The sequence below is a fragment of the Papio anubis genome, chromosome 8, assembly GCF_008728515.1.
Source record: "Papio anubis isolate 15944 chromosome 8, Panubis1.0, whole genome shotgun sequence".
In the NCBI taxonomy this organism is placed as follows: domain Eukaryota; kingdom Metazoa; phylum Chordata; class Mammalia; order Primates; family Cercopithecidae; genus Papio; species Papio anubis.
In genome coordinates this window covers 66,281,492-66,303,754 of record NC_044983.1, presented here as the reverse complement: position 1 = coordinate 66,303,754, position 22,263 = coordinate 66,281,492, and the positions used below count along the sequence as shown (strand labels likewise).

The following is a 22,263-nucleotide window of genomic DNA, read 5'->3' as shown; positions in this document are numbered from 1 at the left end:
TGCTATATTTTATTGTTAAATTTTTATTCCTATTTTTAATGTACACAATATTTTCTATAGATTGTATTTGCTATAATTTTCTAATTGGGGGGCATTGTACATAATTTTTAAATCTCTTTCACCTGTATAGCTTTCCAAATAGTTCATAGAGTGAGTTAGCTTCTGTTGTACTTAGTATTTTTTTATCTGGCTGAAGTAACTCATAATTATTTTAATTCAGGACATGGCCCAGTAATTCATAATGCTGAAGCTAAAATTCAAGAATACATTTCTCACAGAAATATCCGAGAGCAGCAAATTCTTACATTATTTCGTGAGAACTTTGAGAAATCATTTACAGTAATGGAGCTTGTAAAAATTATTTACAAGGTAATTTTCAGTTTTCTTATTTGTATGTAGTCACAGATTTATCAGAATTATCTATTTAGTAGACTATAGAAATGGTAAACTTATCATATCCCAGATCAGAAGTTATGCCACTTTTCTAGATGTGAGACCAGCAGCCTAAACTTTCTACAGCGCTAAAATTAAACAAAAACTGGCCTTAGAGAACAAAGATAGCCATTTTGAGCCATCATTGAACTTTATATACTTGACTATTGTAGGAGAAACTGCCTATTTAGGAGGAACTACCAAGAGCCTGATGATTACATTTGGTAATAATTTTTGGATTATTCTAGCCATCTTGATTATCTCGTGTGCTAGCCTGCACCAAGAAAGGAGGGGTGACCTGCTAGCACAAATATTGGGATGGTAACAGTGAGAAGTAGTAGCAAAGCAGTGAGAAGTAGTAGCAATGCCAAACAATGGAGAAAAAGGAAAAAAAAAATCAAAGAACATGAGTAAAGTAGTATGTAGGGAAAGAGCCTTACACGTCAGTGGCCTCTGAGAATATCACTGTATTGACAGCACTATATAGCATTCAGTATAATTCAGTTTTTCAGTAAATGTTTATTAGATGTCTGCTGTCTAGGTAGCATAGCTTAGAGGTTAAAAATGTAAGCTTTTGTGGCCAGGCATAGTGGCTCACCCCTGTAATCCCAGCGTTTTGGGAGGCTAAGTGGAAGGGTTGCTTCAGCCCAGGAGTTCATGACAAGCTTGGGCAACATAGTGAGACCTCAACTCTACAAAAAAATTTTTTAAATGAGCCGGGCGTGGTGGCACATGCCTGTGATCCCAGCTGCTCGGATGGCTGAGATGGGAGGATCACATGAGCCTGGGAAGTAAAGGCTGCAGTGAGCCGACATCGTACTGTTGCACACCAACCTTGGTGACAGTGCAAGACTGTATCTCAAAAACTTTTTTTTTTTTGAGACAGAGTTTCTCTCTTGTTGCCCAGGCTGGAGTGCAATGGTGCCATCTCAGCTCACTGCAACCTCCGCCTCCCGGGTTGAAGCCATTCTCCTGCCTCAGCCTCCCGAGTAGCTGGGATTACAGGCATGTGCCATCACACCTGGCTAATTTTGTATTTTTAGTAGAGACAGGGTTTCTCAGTGTTGGTCAGGCTGGTCTTGAACTCCCGACCTCAGGTGATCCGCCTGCCTCGGCCTCCTAAAGTGCTGGGATTACAGGTGTGAGTCACCGCGCCCACCCCAAAAACTTTTTTTAAAAAATTAAATTTAAATTAAACTATACAAAGATATTACCGTGTAACCTAATAAATAAATTATAGGGCCAACTGTCTGTAGCATCATGAAAACATTCTAAGAATAATTTTTACATTTATTCATTCATAAAATATTAATGTGTTTCTGCTATGTTCTATTATGCTAAACACTGAATATTCAGTAATGAACAAAACAGATACTGCTGCTGGGCCGGGCATGGTGGCTCACGCCTGTGATCCCAGCACTTTAGGAGGCCAAGGCGGGTGGATCACCCGAGGTCAGTAGTTCGAGACAAGCCTGGCCAATGTGGTGAAACCCTATCTCTACTAAAAATACAAAAATTAGCCAGGCATGCTGGCACACGCCTGTAATCCTAGCTACTCGGGAGGCTGAGGCACGAGAATAGTTTGAACCTGGGAGGCGGAGGTTGCAGTGAGCTGAGATCGCGCCATTGTACTCCAGCCTGGGCAACAAGAGTGAAACTCTGTCTCAAAAAAAAAGAACAGATACTGCTACTGTCTTTATGGCACTTACAACCTATTCTATCTATAGGAGTATAGATAGAATATAAAACAAGATGTATACAAAGTGAAATTGTGAAAAATGTTAAGTTAAAAATGTGTTTAAGATAAACTTTTGTTACATTTTGCTTTTCTTCAAAGCTTTCAAAAAAATTAACTGTTCTTTTTTTAAAAAGAAGGAATTTTTTTCACCTTCATTTTTCTTTTAGAATACTCCTGAGAATTTACATGAAATGGCTAAACGTAATCTCTTGCTTCATTTGAAAAAACTAGAAAAAGAAGGAAAAATATGTGAGTATGCTTCCAAATTTTCTTCTGTTACCAGCATTTAAAATATTTTTGCAGATGCCTTAGTTTCCTTCGAGGAAAAATAATACCCATCAGAGTTCTCCCATGAATATCACTTTAAATTGGAGAGAGACAGGCGCTAGGAAGGTCAGTAGCACAGGGCCAGTTGACCACAAGTTGGAACCAAAGGCTCCCATGGGAATTAGAATCTCAGTTGGAATTCCAATCCTTACTCACCAGAATGGCAATCAAAGACATGTAGTAGGAAGATAACTTCTATTCTCCCAGACCCAAAAACCATGAAGAATTTTACATGTGGTAGATTTGGGAACAGCCAAAGGTTTTAAACAGTGGTAAAGGTAGTAAACTCAGAGATGTTAAAGCAGTAATTATGTAATTATTTTCTAGTGTTAGTTTGTCAAACTAATAATTTATAGAAATGTAATCCTTAAAAGCCAGAATTCTAAGCTTGAATTTGATGTGGAAGCCTTAGCAATGTTTTTACATGTACCAAAAATGCCCAACTTTATATTGAGCAACAAAATTATTTTAAGAATGAGTGCTTTTTCTAGCCACAAGGTAACTTAAAATCCAGTGCATTTACTTATCTATTGTTAAATTTTTACTCTCTGATTTTCTTTCTACAGTTAGCAGCACAGATCCTGACAAGAAATGGAAAGCTCATCTTTAGTTTCAGATTAAAGAAAGCTTTGTTTTATTTTGCTTTGAGAGAATGGTATGTTTTCTTAACTATAGGCTATTTTATAGACAGTATAAAAGTATAAAACATTGAAAATAACCCTAGATATGCTTTAAAATAATGTTATATTTATGCTAAAATATATGAATTACACTATACAACCATATGATAGGTTATTTCTCTAACCTTGGTCTTATAACGTTTTACCAAAAATTCAGAATCTAATAGTTTATCAGTTTTCAATAGATTCAATAAAATGGTTACTTTAAAAATAATAAAATTTATCCAATTTAAACTTGATGTTATTTTTGGTGGTCAGTTATCTATTATTAGTGATCAGTAATACTGTTTTCTATAGCTACTTTATTTAACAGCACAGATTTCTATGCACCCTTACTCTTTTCTCAACCCTTGTCTCTATCTGTATATAATTGCTTTGTCTTGATGTTTCTATCAACTATATCATGACTATCTAGTGGTTCCATAATTCTGTATCATGTGTATTTTTTTATTCTGGTATACCACAAATGATTCATGCAAATGAATTTTTGGTGATTGAAAAATATTAAATTCCTAATTTAAAGTATTATATAATGAGTAATTATTTCTGTAATCCATTAATGCAACCAACATACTTCCCAAGTTTAAATTTTAGTATGTAAATAGTCATCAGCTTATACATGAATTATATACCAAAAGTTTACATTTAAATTAAAGGATTATAACATAGGGCATTTTTTATATTTTTATATAAGTAGTGTTCCTATATAGTGGTTAGGTTCACAAGGCAGTCCACCAGTGCTTACTTATACAGTTCTCAAACTACAATACTAAAATATGCCCAGAATTCTGAGTGCATTTTGTTTACTCTTCTCTAAAGAGTGAGACTTTAAAAAGTTTTTTGTTTGTTTTTGAGACAGTCTCTCTCTGTCACCTAGGCTGGAGTGCAATTGTGCAATCTCAGCTCACTGCAGTCTCTACCTCCCAGGCTCAAGCAATCCTCCCACCTCAGCCTCCTGAATAGCTGGGACTACAGGCACACAGCACCACACCTGGCTAATGTTTTTATTTTTTATACAGATAGAATCTCACTGGTTGCCTAGGCTAGTCTTGAACTGGCTCAAGCATTCCTCCTGCCTCAACCTTCCAGAGTGCTGGGATGATAGGCATGAGCTACCACACCCAGCCAGACTTAACATTTTTTTAGTTTTCTTTGGCAGCTTCATCTCTTTCTGCCTCTTTTCCCAAAGTCCCTAGAATTTTCATGCCATTCTAATACACTTATTCTCATGCTTTGAAGACCTAGACCCGTATTCCTAGAACTGGTTCTTATTACAAAATAACTATAAACTCAAAAACAAAATCATCCTAATTGAAAAATAGGCAAAGAACTTGAATAGACATTTCTCCACAAAAGATATACAAGTGGCCCATAACACATGAAAAGATATTCATCATCACTCATCATTAGATAAATGTTAAAACCCTGAGATACCACTTCAGGCCCATTAGGATAGCTGTTATTAAAAATTAAAAATTAAAATAAATAAATAAATAAATAACAAGTGTTGGCAAGAATGTGGAGGAATCCTTGTGCATTGCTGATAGGAACATAAAATCGTGTAGCCACTATGGAAAACAGTATGGTACTTCCTCAAAAAAACCTTTAGAATTACCATATGGTCAGCAATTTCTCTTCTGACTATATACCCAAAAAATTAAAAGCAGGGACTTGAACAGACATTTGTACATCCATGTTCACAGCAACTTTATTCACAATAGCCAAAAGGTGGAAGCAACCTAAATGTCTGTTGAAGGACGACTGGATAAATAAAATATGCTATACGCATATAGCAGAATGTATTTCTTCTTACAAAGGAGGGAAATTCTGACATGTGCTACAATATGGATGAACCTTGAAGACGTTATGCTAAGTGATACTAGCCTGTCACAAAAAGATAAACACTATACAATAGTACTTATAGGAGGTGCCTAGAGTGGTCAAATTCATAGACAGAAAGAAGAATGGTGGATACCAGGGACTAGGAGGAAGGGGAAATGGGAAGTTAGTGTTTCATGTAAGAAGTTTTGCAGTTTGGGTAGATGAAAAGAGTTCTGGTGATAGGTGGTAGCGGTGATTGCAAAACACTGTCAATGTACTTAATATCACTGAATGATACTGTTAGGGTTCTCCAGAGGAGCAGAACCGATAATACAAATGTATATCTAAAAGGGAGTTTATTAGGGAGAATTGGCTTACGCAGTTACAAGACAAAATCCCACGATAGGCTACCTGCAAGCTGGGGAAAAAGAGAAGCTGGTAGCATGGCTCAATCCAAGTCCAAAAGCCTCAAAACCAGGGAAGCCAACAGTGCAGCCAAGGCTGAGGCCAAAGGATTTATTCTTTTTTTTTTTTTTTTGCGCAACAGAATCTCACCGTGTTGCCCAGGCTAGAGTGCAGTGGTGCGATTTTGGCTCACTGCAACCTCTGCCTCCTGGATTCAAGTGATTCTCCTGCCTCAGCCTCCCGAATAACTAGGATTATAGCCCCAGCTAATTTTTGTATTTTTAGTAGAAACACGGTTTTACTATGTTGGCCAGGCTGGTCTCAAACTCCAGGATTCGTTTTTGATATGCTTCTCTTCCTCCTCTTATAACCAAATCTTCACCAAGTACTTAATGCCTATTCCACCTCCAGAATGTATCACTACCTCTTACCCCACCAATACTCCTTAGTCCAGGCCATCATCCTCTCTTGCCTGAACCAGTGCAATTAATTCTGGACTTCCTACTTCTATTCTTGGAAGAAGTTGGGGAACAGGGATGAGAAGGGCATTCTGAGCTGAGGAAATCTTACGTAAAAGCCATGGAATCATTGTCTTTTTATAGTACTGTGGCCCACTTCAGATACTGCACACTGTAATTAGATATATTGGAAGAGGGGTGATAATGGAAGGCTAGTACATTTATTGTTTATTGAAAGAGTCTAGCAACTGAGAGCTTTAACCAAAACAATGGCATTCATTAAATGTCTGCTTTGTCCTGGGTACTGGGCCAGGCCCGGGGATACAAAGGTAAACAAAAGAAGCTCATATTTTATTTATGAAGACATACAATTACCATGTGCTAGAGTAAAGGAAGAGGAGCTTACCTGGCTGAGTTATAGAAAGCTGCTTAGAGGACCTTGAGCTCAGTCTTAAAAGATGGGTACATGGTAGGCAAAGTTAGGGGTTTTTGTATGGTAGATGGGAGAATTGTTCCAATTGGAGGAAATCACGTATGCACATAGATATGGCAGAGCATCATTTTGTTGGGGAACTAATTTATACAACTAGAATTTATGTTATTGTGTGTTGAGGCCATAGGGATAACAAGAATCTCATGGGAACACAGAAATCACACAGGAAGCAACATATTGTTATCCAGCTGTGTTTCATACAGGTTGAGGTATGTATACTTTAGGAATTGGAAAGCATTTCAGGTTCTGGGGCAGTTCTAGTATTATTTTGTTGTATCCTCACAGCAAGAGTTGGTCCTCTTCTATTATGGTGATTTCATTCCTCTATTCATTTCCAGTACTTCAGACAATCACTTTACCTTCTGTTCAGAGCACCTGGAAGTTTTTGCTTACTCATGTTCTGTTTATTCAAGAGTTTCCAAAGCCTGCTTGTTGTCACCTCTGCCTTCTCTCTGCATATCTTCAGCCTCTGTTTGGCAACTGTGTAGCCCTCTTCATGTCTCAGGTACTGATCTCCTCATAGAAAACGATCTGATTGGTGTATTTGTTCTCTGTTTGAGAGAATTTTCTTGCCACACTTTCTTATATGTTACTGACCAGCCTTTATGCTGACTGCTCTGGACCAATCATCAGGGACCAGAAGTTTTATCAGAAGGGGACAGGGACCCCATTGAACAGAGGCAGTGGGGAGCGTAAGCATTCTAAGATTTGATGTTTTCAGTATCGTGGGGGAAGGAAAAAAACAGAAGGGGTATCAAGGATACTAGAATGAGGGATAAGATATAGGATAAATATTAAAGAAGAGGAATAGCTCTTAGAAACCTATTAGTTATTGAGAGATGGGGGATCAGGTAGACAGAGAGAAGTCTAGAAGAGCTATAGATTTCTGGCTTGGGCAGCTGGGTAGATGTTGGTAACCAGATTGAGAGAATAGAAGAAACGGGACAGGTAGAGTACAGAAGAGAAGAAAGATGCGTTTTACTACAGATACAAGTTTGAAGTACCAGGAAACATCCAAAGGGAGATACCTAGTAGGCACTCAGATGTATGGAACTGGAGCTGAGCAGATAAGATATATTTTGTTACAGGTAACAGAAACTTATTTCAACAAGCTTAAGCAAAGGGGGAAGTTGGTTGGCACATGTAACCAACCTGAGAAGAATAAGGGTAGAGTAAAGTCAAGCCTGTGAACAAGAACAGATGTTGACATTCCCATCAATACAACCCCAAACCTCTCACCTCTATTTATCTTTGCAGGTAGGAGACCCCACATTCAACTGGGTTCTTCACATGATGAAGGACATGGACACGGTTATGGGAGCTCTGGGCTCACACTACTTTTTTTTTTGATGGGGGGGAGAAGGGATCTTGCTATATCACCCAGGCTGGAGTGCAGTGGCACAAACATGGCTCACTGCAACCTCCACCTCCCAGGCTTAAGTGATCCTCCCACCTTAACTGCCCCAGTAGCTGGGACCACAGGTGCAGGCTACCATGCCTGGCTAATTTTTATTTATGTATTTGGTTTTTGTAGAGATAAAGTCTTGCCATGTTGCCCAGGCTGGTCTTGAACTGAACTCAAGCAGTCCTCCTGCTTCAGTCTCCCAAAGTGCTGGGATTACAGTCATGAGCCCCCATAACTGGCCTCTAGGCTCGTATTCTCACCATTCTATAACCAGCAGAAAAAACTGATTTGTCTAGCTTCAAGATGAAAAATCCTAGGGGAAGAATTCAGTGATTTATACTGGTTCATTACCCATCCCTTAGACCAGTCCCTGTGGTCAAGGAAACATTAGGTACTGTATTTAGCCCAGCTACCCCCTGTGGCTGGAGTGAGCAAAATCTGTTTCCAGAAGAAGACTGTCACAGGAAGATTCTGGACCAATATAGTTAGCTTACTGAATAACTTTGCCTTCTTTCCAATTTGTGTAAAATATATAATAAATAAATCCAATTATTCTGCAGCAACTCAAAGAATGACTGGGTCATCTCTGTGCAACCTTAATCGTTTCTGTGTATTTCTCTCGAGACTTTGAGTATTTTGAAGTCATCTCTCCAGATTGTCACTTCAATTAAAAGTTGGTGAAGTGGCTGGTAGCAGAGAAAGTAGAATCCTGGAGAACATGTGAAAAGATTCAAGGGCAGATAGTCTTATTTCTGCTAGTGCTGTTTATCAGTGCCCCCTCCGAAGTCTGTGCTTATAATAATGCAACACACATCAAAATGAGACCTGCCACCAATTTCCAGGGAATGGTGGAGGAGGAAGACTCTCATTATTATCAGTCTATCCCTCCTATTCTATTTTTGGGGGTGCTTGGGAAGATACTTTTGCTTTAATTTTTATTTTAAAAAATAGAGACTGGGCGCAGTGTCTCACGCCTGTAATCCCAGCACTTTGGGAGGCGCAGGGGGGCATCATGAGGTCAGGAGATCAAGACCATCCTGGCTAACACCATGAAACCCCGTCTCTTCTTAAAAAATACAAAAAATTAGCCGGGCGTGGTGGCAGGCACCTGTAGTCCCAGCTACTCAGGAGGCTGAGGCAGGAGAATGGCGTGAACCCAGGAGGCAGAGCTTGCAGTGAGCCAAGATCGCACCACTGCACTCCAACCTGGGCGACAGAGCGAGACGCCATCTCAAAAAAAAAAAAAAATAGAACTCCTAGACTCAAGCAATCCACCGGCATCAGCCCCCCAAAGTGCTAGCACTATAGGCACAAGCCACTACACCCAGCCAATACTTGTGTTTTGTTAGGGGATATACGTTCAGTATTTGAAATATTGGGGGATCCATTCCAAGATGACTGAATAGGAACAGCTCTGGTCTGCAGCTCCCAGCGTGATTGATGTAGAGGACAGGTGATTTCCGCATTTCCAACTAAGGTACCTGGTTCATCTCACTGGGAATGGTTGGACAGTGGGTGAAACCCACGGAGGGCAAGCTGAAGCAGGGTGGGGCATCGCCTCACATGGGAAGCACAAGGGGTCAGGGGATTTCCCTTTCCTAGCCAAAGGAAGCTATGACAGACTGTACCTGGAAAAATGGGACACTCCCACCCAAATACTGCAATTTTCCCAAGGACTTAGCAACTGCCAGACAAGGAGATTCTCTCTCATGCCTGGCTCAGCGGGTCCCATGCCCACGGAACCTTGCTCACTGCCAGCGCAGCAGTCTGAGATCAAACTGTAAGGCGGCAGCCTGGCTGGGGGAGGGGCATCTGCCATTGCTGAGGCTTGAGTAGGTAAACAAAACAGCCAAGAAGCCCGAACTGGGCAGAGCCCACCACAGCTCAGCAAGACCTACTGCCTCTAGACTCCACCTCTGTGGGCAGGGCTTAACTGAACAAAAGGCAGCAGACAACTTCTGCAGACTTAAACGTCTGCAGCTCTGACAGCTCTGAAGAGAGCAGTGGTTCTCCCAACACGGCATGTGAACTCTGAGAACAGACAGACTGCCTCCTCAAGTGGGTCCATGTAGCCTAACTGGGAGACACCTCCCAGTAGGGGCGAACAGACACCTCATATAGGCGGGTGACTTTCTGGGATGAAGCTTCCAGAGGAAGGATCAGGCAGCAATATTTGTTGTTCTGCAATATATGCTGTTCTGCAGCCTCCGTTGCTGATACCCAGGCAAACAGGATCTGGAGTGGACCCCCAGCAAACTCCAAAAGACCTACAGCTGAGGGACTTGACTCTTACAAGGAAAACTAAATTAAAAACACAAAGGAATAGCATCAACAGCAACAAAAACAACATCTACACCAAAACCCCATCTGTAGGTCACCAACATCAAAGACCAAAGGTGGGTAAAAACCACAAAGATGGGGGGAAACCAAGCAGAAAAGCTGAAAATTCTAAAAATCAGAGCACCTATTCTCCTACAAAGGATCACAGCTCCTCACTAGCAAAAGAACAAAGCTGGACAGAGAATGACTTTGATGAGTTGACAGAAGTAGGCTTCAGAAAGTCGGTAATAACAAACTTCTCTGAGCTAAAGGAACATGTTCGAACCCATCGCAAGGAAAATATAAACCTTGAAAAAAGGTTAGACGAATGGATAACTAGAATAAACAGTGTAGAGAAGACCTTAAATTACCTGATGGAGCTGAAAACCACGGCAAGATAACTTCGTGACACTTGCACAAGCTTCAGTGGCTGATTCAATCAAGAGGAAGAAAGGGTATCAGTGATTGAAGATCAAATTAATGAAATAAAGCAAGAAGACAAGGTTAGAGAAAAAAGAATAAAAATAAATGAACAAAGCCTCCAAGAAATATGGAACTATGTGAAAAGACCAAATCTGTGTTTCACTGGTGTACCTGAAAGTGATGGGGAGAATGGAACCAAGCTGGAAAACACTCTTCAGGATATTATCTGGGAGAACTTCCCCAAGAGAGAAAGAAGACCATTAGATAATGGTACAGGGATCAATTCAACAAGAAGAACTAACTATCCTAAATATATATGCACCCAATACAGGAGCACCCAGATTCATAAAGCAAGTTCTTAGTGAACTACAAGGAGACTTAGACTCCCACACAATAATAATGGGAGATTTTAACACCCCATGGTCAATATTAGACAGATCAAGGAGACAAAGGGTTAACAAGGATATCCAGGACTTAAACTCAGCTCTGCACCAAGCAGACCTAATAGACATCTACAGAACTCTCCACCCCAAATCAACAGAATATACATTCTTCTCAGCACCATATCACACTTATTCCAAAACTGACAACATAATTGGAAGTAAAGACTCCTCAGCAAATGTAAAAGAACAGAAATCACAACAAACTGTCTCTCAGACCACAGTGCAATCAAATTAGAACTCAAGATTAAGAAACTCACTCAAAATCGCACAACTGCATGGAAACTGAACAACCTGCTCCTGAATGACTACTGGGTAAATAACGAAATGAAGTCCAAAATAAAGATGTTCTTTGAAACCAATGAGAACAAAGATACAACATACCAGAATCTCTGGGAAACATTTAAAGCATTGTGTAGAGGGAAATTTATAGCACTAAATGCCCACAAGAGAAAGCAGAAAAGATCTAAAATTGACACCCTAACATCACAATTAAAAGAACTAGAGAAGCAAGAGCAAACACATTCAAAAGCTAGCAGAGGACAAGAAATAACTAAGATCAGAGCAGAACTGAAAGAGGGAGTGACACAAAAAATCATTCAAAAAATTAATGAATCCGGGAGCTGGTTTTTTGAAAAAAACAACAAAATTGATAGACCGCTAGCAAGACTAATAAAGAAGAAAAGAAGGGGGGCGGAGCAAGATGGCCGAATAGGAACAGCTCCAGTCTCCAACTCCCAGCGCCAGCGACACAGAAGACCGGTGATTTCTGCATTTTCAACTGAAGTACTGGGTTCATCTCACTAGGGAGTGCCGGACAATCGGTGCTGGTCAGCTGCTGCAGCCCGACCAGCAAGAGCTGAAGCAGGGCGAGGCATCGCCTCACCTGGGAAGCTCAACGGGGAAGGGAATCTCTTTTCCTAGCCAGGGGAACTGAGACACACAACACCTGGAAAATCAGGTAACTCCCACCCCAATACTGCGCTTAAAGCTAACAGGCACACCAGGAGATTATATCCCACACCTGGCCGGGAGGGTCCCAAGCCCACGGAGCCTCCCTCATTGCTATCACAGCAGTCTGTGATCTACCGGCAAGGCAGCAGCAAGGCTATGGGAGGGGCGCCTGCCATTGCTGAGGCTTAAGTAGGTAAACAAAGCCGCTGGGAAGCTCGAACTGGGTGGAGCTCACAGCAGCTCAAGGAAACCTGCCTGTCTCGGTAGACTCCACCTCTGGGGACAGGGCACAGTAAACAATAACAAACGCAGCAGAAACCTCTGCAGATGCAAACGACTCTGTCTGACAGCTTTGAAGAGAGCAGTGGATCTCCCAACACGGAGGTTGAGATCTGAGAAGGGACAGACTGCCTGCTCAAGTGGGTCCCTGACCCCTGAGTAGCCTAACTGGGAGACATCCCCCACTAGGGGCAGTCTGACACCCCACACCTCACAGGGTGGAGTACACCCCTGAGAGGAAGCTTCCAAAGCAAGAATCAGACAGGTACACTCGCTGTTCAGCAATATTCTATCTTCTGCAGCCTCTGCTGCTGATACCCAGGCAAACAGGGTCTGGAGTGGACCTCAAGCAATCTCCAACAGACCCACAGCTGAGGATCCTGACTGTTAGAAGGAAAACTATCAAACAGGAAGGACACCTACACCAAATCCCCATCAGTACGTCACCATCATCAAAGACCAGAGGCAGATAAAACCACAAAGATGGGGAAAAATCAGGGCAGAAAAGCTGGAAATTCAAAAAATAAGAGCACATCTCCCCGAGCAAAGGAGCGCAGCTCATCGCCAGCAACGGATCAAAGCTGGACGGAGAATGACTTTGAGGAGATGAGAGAAGAAGGCTTCAGTCCATCAAACTTCTCAGAGCTAAAGGAGGAATTACGTACCCAGCGCAAAGAAACTAAAAATCTTGAAAAAAAAGTGGAAGAATTGATGGCTAGAGTAATTAATGCAGAGAAGGTCATAAACTAAATGAAAGAGATGAAAACCATGGCACGAGAAATACGTGACAAATGCACAAGCTTCAGTAACCGACTCGATCAACTGGAAGAAAGAGTATCAGCGATTGAGGATCAAATGAATGAAATGAAGCAAGAAGACAAACCAAAAGAAAAAGAAACGAACAAAGCCTGCAAGAAGTATGGGATTATGTAAAAAGACCAAATCTACGTCTGATTGGGGTGCCTGAAAGTGAGGGGGAAAATGGAACCAAGTTGGAAAACACTCTTCAGGATATCATCCAGGAGAACTTCCCCAACCTAGTAGGGCAGGCCAACATTCAAATCCAGGAAATACAGAGAACGCCACAAAGATACTCCTCGAGAAGAGCAACTCCAAGACACATAATTGCCAGATTCACCAAAGTTGAAATGAAGGAAAAAATCTTAAGGGCAGCCAGAGAGAAAGGTCGGGTTACCCACAAAGGGAAGCCCATCAGACTCACAGCAGATCTCTCGGCAGAAACTCTACAAGCCAGAAGAGAGTGGGGGCCAATATTCAACATTCTTAAAGAAAAGAATTTTCAACCCAGAATTTCATATCCAGCCAAACTAAGTTTCATAAGTGAAGGAGAAATAAAATCCTCTACACATAAGCAAATGCTTAGAGATTTTGTCACCACCAGGCCTGCCTTACAAGAGACCCTGAAGGAAGCACTAAACATGGAAAGGAACAACCGGTACCAGCCATTGCAAAAACATGCCAAAATGTAAAGACCATCGAGGCTAGGAAGAAACTGCATCAACTAATGAGCAAAATAACCAGTTAATATCATAATGGCAGGATCAAGTTCACACATAACAATATTAACCTTAAATGTAAATGGACTAAATGCTCCAAGTAAAAGACACAGACTGGCAAACTGGATAAAGAGTCAAGACCCATCAGTCTGCTGTATTCAGGAGACCCATCTCACATGCAGAGACATACATAGGCTCAAAATAAAGGGATGGAGGAAGATTTACCAAGCAAATGGAGAACAAAAAAAAGCAGGGGTTGCAATACTAGTCTTTGATAAAACAGACGTTAAACCATCAAACATCAAAAGAGACAAAGAAGGCCATTACATAATGGTAAAGGGACCAATTCAACAGGAAGAGCTAACTATCCTAAATATATATGCACCCAATACAGGAGCATCCAGATTCATAAAGCAAGTCCTTAGAGACTTACAAAGAGACTTAGACTCCCATACAATAATAATGGGAGACTTCAACACCCCACTGTCAACATTAGACAGATCAACGAGACAGAAAGTTAACAAGGATATCCAGGAATTGAAAAATGCTCATCATCACTGGCCATCAGAGAAATGCAAATCAAAACCACAATGAGATACCATCTCACACCAGTTAGAATGGCAATCATTCAAAAGTCAGGAAACAACAGGTGCTGGAGAGGATGTGGAGAAATAGGAACACTTTTACACTGTTGGTGGGATTGTAAACTAGTTCAACCATTATGGAAAACAGTATGGTGATTCCTCAAGGATCTAGAACTAGATGTACCATATGACCCAGCCATCCCATTACTGAGTATATACCCAAAGGATTATAAATCATGCTGCTATAAAGACACATGCACACGTATGTTTATTGCGGCACTATTCACAATAGCAAAGACTTGGAATCAACCCAAATGTCCATCAGTGACAGACTGGATTAAGAAACTGTGGCACATATACTCCATGGAATACTATGCAGCCATAAAAAAGGATGAGTTTGTGTCCTTTGTAGGGACATGGATGCAGCTGGAAACCATCATTCTTAGCAAACTATCACAAGAACAGAAAACCAAACACCGCATGTTCTCACTCATAGGTGAGAACTGAACAATGAGATCACTTGGACTCGGGAAGGGGGACATCAGCCAACACCTTCTGTAAACAACATGTGAGGGGAGGGGAAGGCCAGATTGGGAGTTTGCACCGGATTGCAATGACGAAGCTGATGGGCGCCGATCAAAGCCGACGGGCAGCAAATCAACATGGCATCAGCATACATGTAACAAACCTGCAATCGCTATGCAATACGCAATCCTTAGAACTCAAAGAATGTTGAAAGAAAGGAAAGAAGGAAGGAAGGAAGGAAGGAAGGAAGGAAGGAAGGAAGGAAGGAAGGAAGGAAGGAAGGAAGGAAGGAAGGAAGGAAGGAAGGAAGGAAGGAAGGAAGGAAGGAAGGAAGGAAGGAAGGAAGGGAAATGGAAGAAAGAAAGAAAGAAAGAAAGAAAGAAAGAAAGAAAGAAAGAAAGAGAGAGAGAGAGAGAGAGAGAGAGAGAGAGAGAGAGGGAGGGAGGGAGGGGAAAGAAAGAAAGAAAATGTGGCACATACACACCATGGAATACTATGCAGCCATAAAAAGCATGAGTTCATGTCCTGTGCAGGGACATGGATAAAGCTGGAAACCATCATTGTCAGCAAACTATCACAAGGACAGAAAACCAAACACCACATGTTCTCACTCATAGGTGGGAATTGTTCAACTCAACAATTGAACAAGCTCACTTGGACATAGGGCAGGGAACATCACACAGTGGGGCCTGTCAGAGGGTGGGGGCTGGGGGGGAATAGCTTTAGGAGAAATACCTAATGTAAATGACAAGTTGATAGGTGCAGCAAACCAACATGGCACATGTATACCTATGTATCAAATCTGCATGTTGTGCACATGTACCCTAGAACTTAAAAGTATAATAATAATAAAAAAAGAAATATTGGTTGTGAAAGTCTTGGTTCCACCTGCATTGGTGCCTTGTAAAACAAATTTGGAATTAAAGTGACCAGTGGGGGAGAGGACACATACAAGTGGACTTACTTGTGTATGCAGAAAAGATATCATAAATATTAAAAGACCAATAACATTGGTTCCCTCCCAGGAGGAGAACTTATAAGTGGCTAAGGGATGGAGAATAGGATCAGAAATTTTACAGTATACCCATTTATATCTTTTGGAATTGAATTATTTGAATGTATTGCCTATTTAAAGTATAAATAATAAAACATTTTAATGAAAATTAAAGGTATCAGGGGAACCAGCCCCCAATATATCAACGTGGGTTCTTTCTATTTTCCCTAAGTGTCGGCTGGTCTGAGAAATAAAGAGGAAGAGTACGAAGAGAGAAATTTTACAGCTGGGCCTCCAGGGGTGACATCACGTATTGGTAGGACCATGATGACAACCCCGAGACACAAAACCAGCAAGTTTTTATTAGGGATTTTAAAAGGGGAGGGGATATATGAACAGGGAGTAGGTCACAAGAATCACATGCTTCAAAGGACAATAAAGATCACAAGGCAAGGCAAAATTAGAATTACTGATGAGGATCTATGTCCTGCTGGGCACACATTGTCTTGATAAACATCTTAACAGGAAACAGGGTTCAAGAGCAGACAACCAGTCTGACTAGAATTTACCAGGCTGGAATTTCCCAATCCTAGTAAGCCTGAAGGTACTGCAGGAGACCAGGGCATATTTCAGTCCTTATCTCAACCACGTAAGACAGACACTCCCAGAGTGGCCGTTCATAGACCTCCCCCCAGGAGGGCATTCCTTCCCCAGGGTTATTCCTCGCTGGGAAAGGAATTCAGCGATATTTCTCCTACTCGCACATTCATCTATAGGCTTTCTGCAAGAAGAAAAATATGGTTGAATACTGCCTGACCCCACAGGCATTCAGACCTTATGGTTATCTTCCCTTGTTCCCTGAAAATCGCTGTTATTGTTTTCTTTTTCAGGGTGCACTGATTTCATATTGTTCAAACACACATGTTTTACAATCAATTCATGCAATAGTGGTCCTGAGGTGATGTACATTCTCAGCTTACGAAGATAACAGGATTAAGAGATTAAAGTAATGCTGGGCATAAGAAATTGTAAGAGTACTAACAGGGGAAGTGATAAATGTCCATGAAATCTTCACAATTTATGTTCAGAGATTGCAGTAAAGACAGGCATAAGAAACTATAAAAGTATTAATTTTGGGAACTGATAAATATCCATGAAATCTTCACAATTTATGTTCTTCTGCCTCGGTTCCAGTTGGTCCCTCCGTTCGGGGTCCTTGACTTCCCACAACAAAAGGCCTGAGCTGTCTATGGGGAAGTAGATGACCACTGGGAACTAGTGAGAGCTAGTCTGCAGTGAGGAGTTTATGATAGAGGTCTGGGTTAGAGATAGAGATTGGGAAGTCATCAGCACTGAGGTTGCAATTGAAGCAATGAGTGAGTGTGTGGACAACCATGGGGTGGATACAGTAGCCCCCCGTTATCTGCAGTTTCACTTTCTGCAATTTCAGTTACCCACAGTCAGCTGGGTCTGAAAATAGGTAAGTACAGAACAATAAGATATTTTGAGAGAGAGAGACCACATTCACATAACGTTTATTACAGGATACTGTTTTAATTGTTCTACTGTATTGTTAATCTCTTACTGTGCCTAATTTATAAATTAAACTTTATCATAGGTATGTATGTATGTATAGGAAAAAACAGCAATGCATATATAAGGTTTGGTGCTATTTGGTATGCAGTTTCAGGTATCCACTAGGGATCTTGGAATGTATCCCCAACAGTTAAGGGAGGACTACCGTATACAGGAAAAGAAGCTGCCAAAGGTTAGAAAGATTGAATCAAGGACAGGACAATCACTGGGGGAGTAGTGTTTACCAGCCAAGAGAGTTTTCTGAAAAAGGAAGGTCAACAGTAGTAAATGAGGACTCTATTTTACGTGCTGCTTATGCTTATTTTGTCCATTATTGGATGATATAACAATAAATTATCAACAAAGTGCTTGTTACCAGTTTTATCCAGATAAATTACTCATAATGCTAAATTTTAAGCAGTCTGAATCCCCAACAATCCACATTAAAAGCCATTAACATTATGTACAGTTTTTTAAAACATTAAGCATTATTCTTTGAAATAATACATATTATTATTGCTACTCCTTTCCCAGACCCAATAAAAAACAATAAGTATATAGAGGTATATATTAAAATAATAGTAAAAGAGGTTGGCATGGTAGCTCACACTTGTAATTCCAGCACTTTGGGAGGGTGAAGCAGGAGGATCACTTGAACTCAGACGTTCACAAGAAGCCTGGGCAACATAGTGAGACCTCCTCTCTACTAAAATTTAAAAAAAAAAAAATTAGGTGGGCATGGTGGCACACCTGTAATCCCAGCTACTGCGGGGGCTAAGGTGGGAGGATCCCTTGAGCCTGGAAGGTTGAGGCTACAGTGAGCTGTGATCATGCCACTGCTCTCCTGCCTGGGCAACAGAGTGAAACTTTGTCTCAAAGAGGGGGGAAAAAAAAGGAAAAGAAAAATAGCTCTATGAAAAAGCTTTGGAAAATAAAAACATATATAACCAAAATAAACAGAAGTTTGAAAAACAAAGTTGAGAAATTTTTTAGAAATAGAACAACAAAAAACAAAAATGGAAAATAGAAAAGATAGAAGAATTTAGGAGGCAAGCTGGAAGTACAATATTAACGTAATGAGTCCCCCCAAAAAAAGAACTGAAAATAGGCAGAAATTATCAAAGAAGAAATATAAGAAAATTTCCCAGACCTGCAAGATGAGTCTAAATTGAAAGGGTCTACTTAATACCCAACAATAAAAAAGACAAAACAATCCAAACCAAGACATACTATTGTCAAATTTCAGAACATTAGAAATAAGGAGAAGCTCTTAAGAGATTGTAGGTTGTAGGTGTGGTGGTAGGATTAGGAATTTGTAATCACTTAGAAGGGAACACAAATCAAAATGGCACTGACTTTTTCAGTGCTGAGTAGGTATTAGGACAGAAGGCCTTCAAATATCTGAGGGAAGGGTGGGTACAGTGGCTCACACCTGTAATCCCAGCACTTTGGGAGGCCAAGATGGGAGGATTGCTTGAAACCAGGAGTTTGAGACCAGCCTGGCCAACATAGCAAGACCCCATCTCAAATAACTAATAAATTTTAAAAATCTGAGGGAGAAATTATTTGCATCCTAGAAATGCATAACCAACCAATAAATCATGTGTGAATGTAAGGACTCAAAAAGTGTATCTGCCATACAACTCTCTTTAGAGAACTACAGGATAATATACTCTAGAAAAATGGGAAAAAGGAAAGCACAAAATTGAAATAGTAAATCCACCACAGAAAAATGCCAAAAGGAAGTTATAAGACAAAGGTGTGCCCAAAGCCTTCTCCAGATTGGAGCAGGAGGAAGGAAGAGCTTCAGAGACAGAGATATCCAGGGGGAAAAAAACGAACCAATACATTATCTGATATATTTGAGCACTGGGGTTAAAAAAACTGCTGTTAGTCATACAACAGCTCTAGTTGAACAACTGAAATAATGAGTTCATAGAAAACTATGCAAGTAGAAAATATGAGACAACTGTTTATTCCAAAAAACTAAAGTAGTGCAAGGAAGGAAATAATCATGAAATATTTTCTGCCTCTGCATTTTTCGTAGGAAATAGTGTAAACACTGACCAAAAAATGGTGATATAGGATAACAGGAGATAGGAAGTGGGAGGTTAAGAATACTAAATCATCACCTATGATAATAGAAAGTCAATAAAGCCTAAAATTGGCAAATCAAGAAGTAGTAGAAGTGTTTTATTGGTTAATACTAGAACAAAAATGTCTAAAAGAGTTTAGTCGTTGCCTTTGGGAAGTGTGGGAGTGGGAGGAGAGAGAATGGAGAAATGTTTTTCCTGCTGTTACTATTTAATATTTAAATTAGGTCTATTTATTAGTTTGGTATAAATTTACATTTTTAATGTCAAATACTGATAATATGCAATGGATGGGTTCCAACTTTTTAGTTCAGTGGAATAAGCATTTTTGTCCTAGAATTTTTATTCTGCAAAACCTATCAGGAATCGGAAACAATGAAAGGTACATGCTTATTTATTGCTCACTTAGGTTTAAAAATAGGAATTTTCAAATTCTTATTATTTCATAGATACTATTCTGAAGCACAAAGTTTTCCCTAAAAATAAATCCTGCACCTAGTATCTAGACTTAAGGACCTAGAGAATTAAGGTGAGTTGGAGTCAGACCTTTATGATCTTTGTTTACTGCAGTATGAAAACCACCTAAAGATAACTAGATCCAAAGTTACCTGAATCCAGCAGGGGGCTATTTATATGTCTATGGTAGATCCCAACGTTGTTTTTTAGTCACAATATATTACAGTATTAAAAATCTATGACAGTTCAAGTTTCTCTCACTGACAGTTGAATTGAATTTAGGATTCAATAACTAGTAACTAGATTCAATAACTAGTAAAGAGAAAAAGGTCCCTGCCTCTATTCCTTAGTCTTCAGCCAACACCACATTTTCTCTCTGTCTGGTCAAGTTACTACTAAATCTGTATGAATGCTAACATTTATATGGCAGATTCCCTTACTTATTTTTACTAGTGTTTTTAAGAAGTGTGGGATGACTATGACCACAAAGAAGCACTCCCCTTCAGAATATTTTTTCCTGATGTATTTGAAAATAATGACCAATCTTAAAAATTGTGTTGCTACAAATCAGATGTTTCCAAATATATTGGGCTGCAGCAATTCCGGACCGTATATATGATCTTATATTATGTATGGTTGTATTAACACAGTGATGTCTTTGGCTCTTTAATGTTTTGAGTGAAGTGCATCTCTGCTAAAAGACTAGGAAATTCGTTTTCCCATGTTTCTATGCCATGAGTTTAAAAGGTTTTAATCCACTGAGTATGAATTTCTTCTTTTTAGTGTGAAATTAACATCTACTCTAGTGGCATATAAAGCAAACCATGCTTTTAATATTTTCCTGAGTGTTGAAGAAAAGTCTCACTAGAAGTGTTCTGGTTTTATACCACAGACGTCTTTCCAGCTTATAGAAGTAGATTAACCCTGCTTCAGTTTTCAAAAATGGTGAAAATGTCTATTACAAATAGTACACCTTAACATTTGATATCTAAACCTAAAATGCTAAGGATTGTTGTTAACCATCCATTCTCTCAGTGTAAAAATGCGTTCCTGGACCATTTGTATCATCTGGTGACTTATTACAAATGCAAATTTCTGGACCCCAAAGGAGTATAGTTTTTTCAACTGACCCAGATGATTATTTTACTACAGCAACAGAATTGTAATTTAATATTATGTTGGTGGCTTTTATTTTGTCAAAAGTCAGTATAAAGACACAGACATAAAAGTCCAAGTGTGGCGGTACACACCTGCAATCCCAGACCTTTAGAAGGCAAAAGGCAGGAGGATGGCTTGAGGCCAGGAATTTGAGGCTAGCTTGGACAACATTGTGATACTGGTCTCTAAAAAAAATTAAAAATTAGCCAGGCACAATTAGCTGGGCATGGTGGTGCACCAGTAGTCCTAGCTACTTGGGAGGCTGAGGCAGGAGGATCACTTCAGCCCAGGAGTTTGTTACAGTGAACCATGATTAGAAACACTGAACTCCAGCCCAGGTGACACCAAGACCTTGTCTCTATTAAAACTTTTAAAAAAAAAATAGATAAAATCTTACCTGTTTTTTTAAATTCCATTGAAGACATTGTCTATTTTATTATTGAATGTTCTTCAATGTCAATGGAACAAAATCTTTTCTCATTTCAGAGCTAGAAAAAAAGTTTGTCTCTCCTGTGAACTTGTATGTTTCCTTTATTGGAGCAGTGCTTGTCAAATTTGATTAATTCTCAGAATTCCCTGGGGAATTTTTAAATTAAAACAACACAGCTTCTTAGCTGTAAGACCATTCACTGGACTCTCCTGGTGAGGGACGGCCCTTGCAATAATGATAGTTAGCCATGTTTCCAAAACTCTACATGGGATATTATCTAGTTAATTCGCCATGATCAGTTTTTGCCGTGGCTTCCTGGAAGCTAGTCTTAGAGCAATTATTCTTGGAATTCAGTTATTTAATGTAATTATTCTCCATTTCTTTCCCTATTATATTACTTGACTCATTTAGTATATTTTTAATGCATTTCAACGTGGGAGGAAATAACCTAATAGTACTGTCTTTTAGACGAGCACATTCCTTGCAATAGCATTTAAGCCTAAAATAAATCAGTTACTAGGATTATAGAGTGAAAGAATATTATGGACTTTTTAAAATTTCCTCATTCAGTTTTATGGAGACTGTGGGAAACTTATCATTTGAAAAGGACTCTGAAATTTGCTATTAAAATGACATATACATAATTAAATTCCTGATCCCCCTTAAGCCTCTTTCGTATGGACACCTCCAAGACTAAATACATTGTTCTTTTCTTTTTATTCACCACCTCAACAAGCTAATCCATTTTGGTGTTGTT

The 22,263-nt window shown here is 39.9% G+C and overlaps 2 protein-coding genes across 4 annotated transcripts in view; one reads left to right on the top strand and one right to left on the bottom strand.

Annotated features, from left to right (window-relative positions):
* Positions 1-3,703, top strand: part of LACTB2 (lactamase beta 2) — a 30,615-nt gene extending 26,912 nt beyond the window's left edge. For both annotated transcript variants that reach the window (XM_003902850.4, XM_031669622.1), the window contains exons 5-7: positions 221-369; positions 2,338-2,419; positions 3,064-3,703. In XM_003902850.4, the coding sequence (XP_003902899.2) occupies positions 221-369; positions 2,338-2,419; positions 3,064-3,107 (275 nt within the window). In that variant the 3' untranslated portion in view covers positions 3,108-3,703. The remainder of the gene's footprint in view (positions 1-220; positions 370-2,337; positions 2,420-3,063) is intronic.
* The window catches only part of XKR9 (XK related 9), a 185,426-nt gene that overhangs the window by 154,899 nt on the left and 8,264 nt on the right, over positions 1-22,263 (bottom strand). The gene's annotated exons all lie outside the window — the stretch shown is intronic.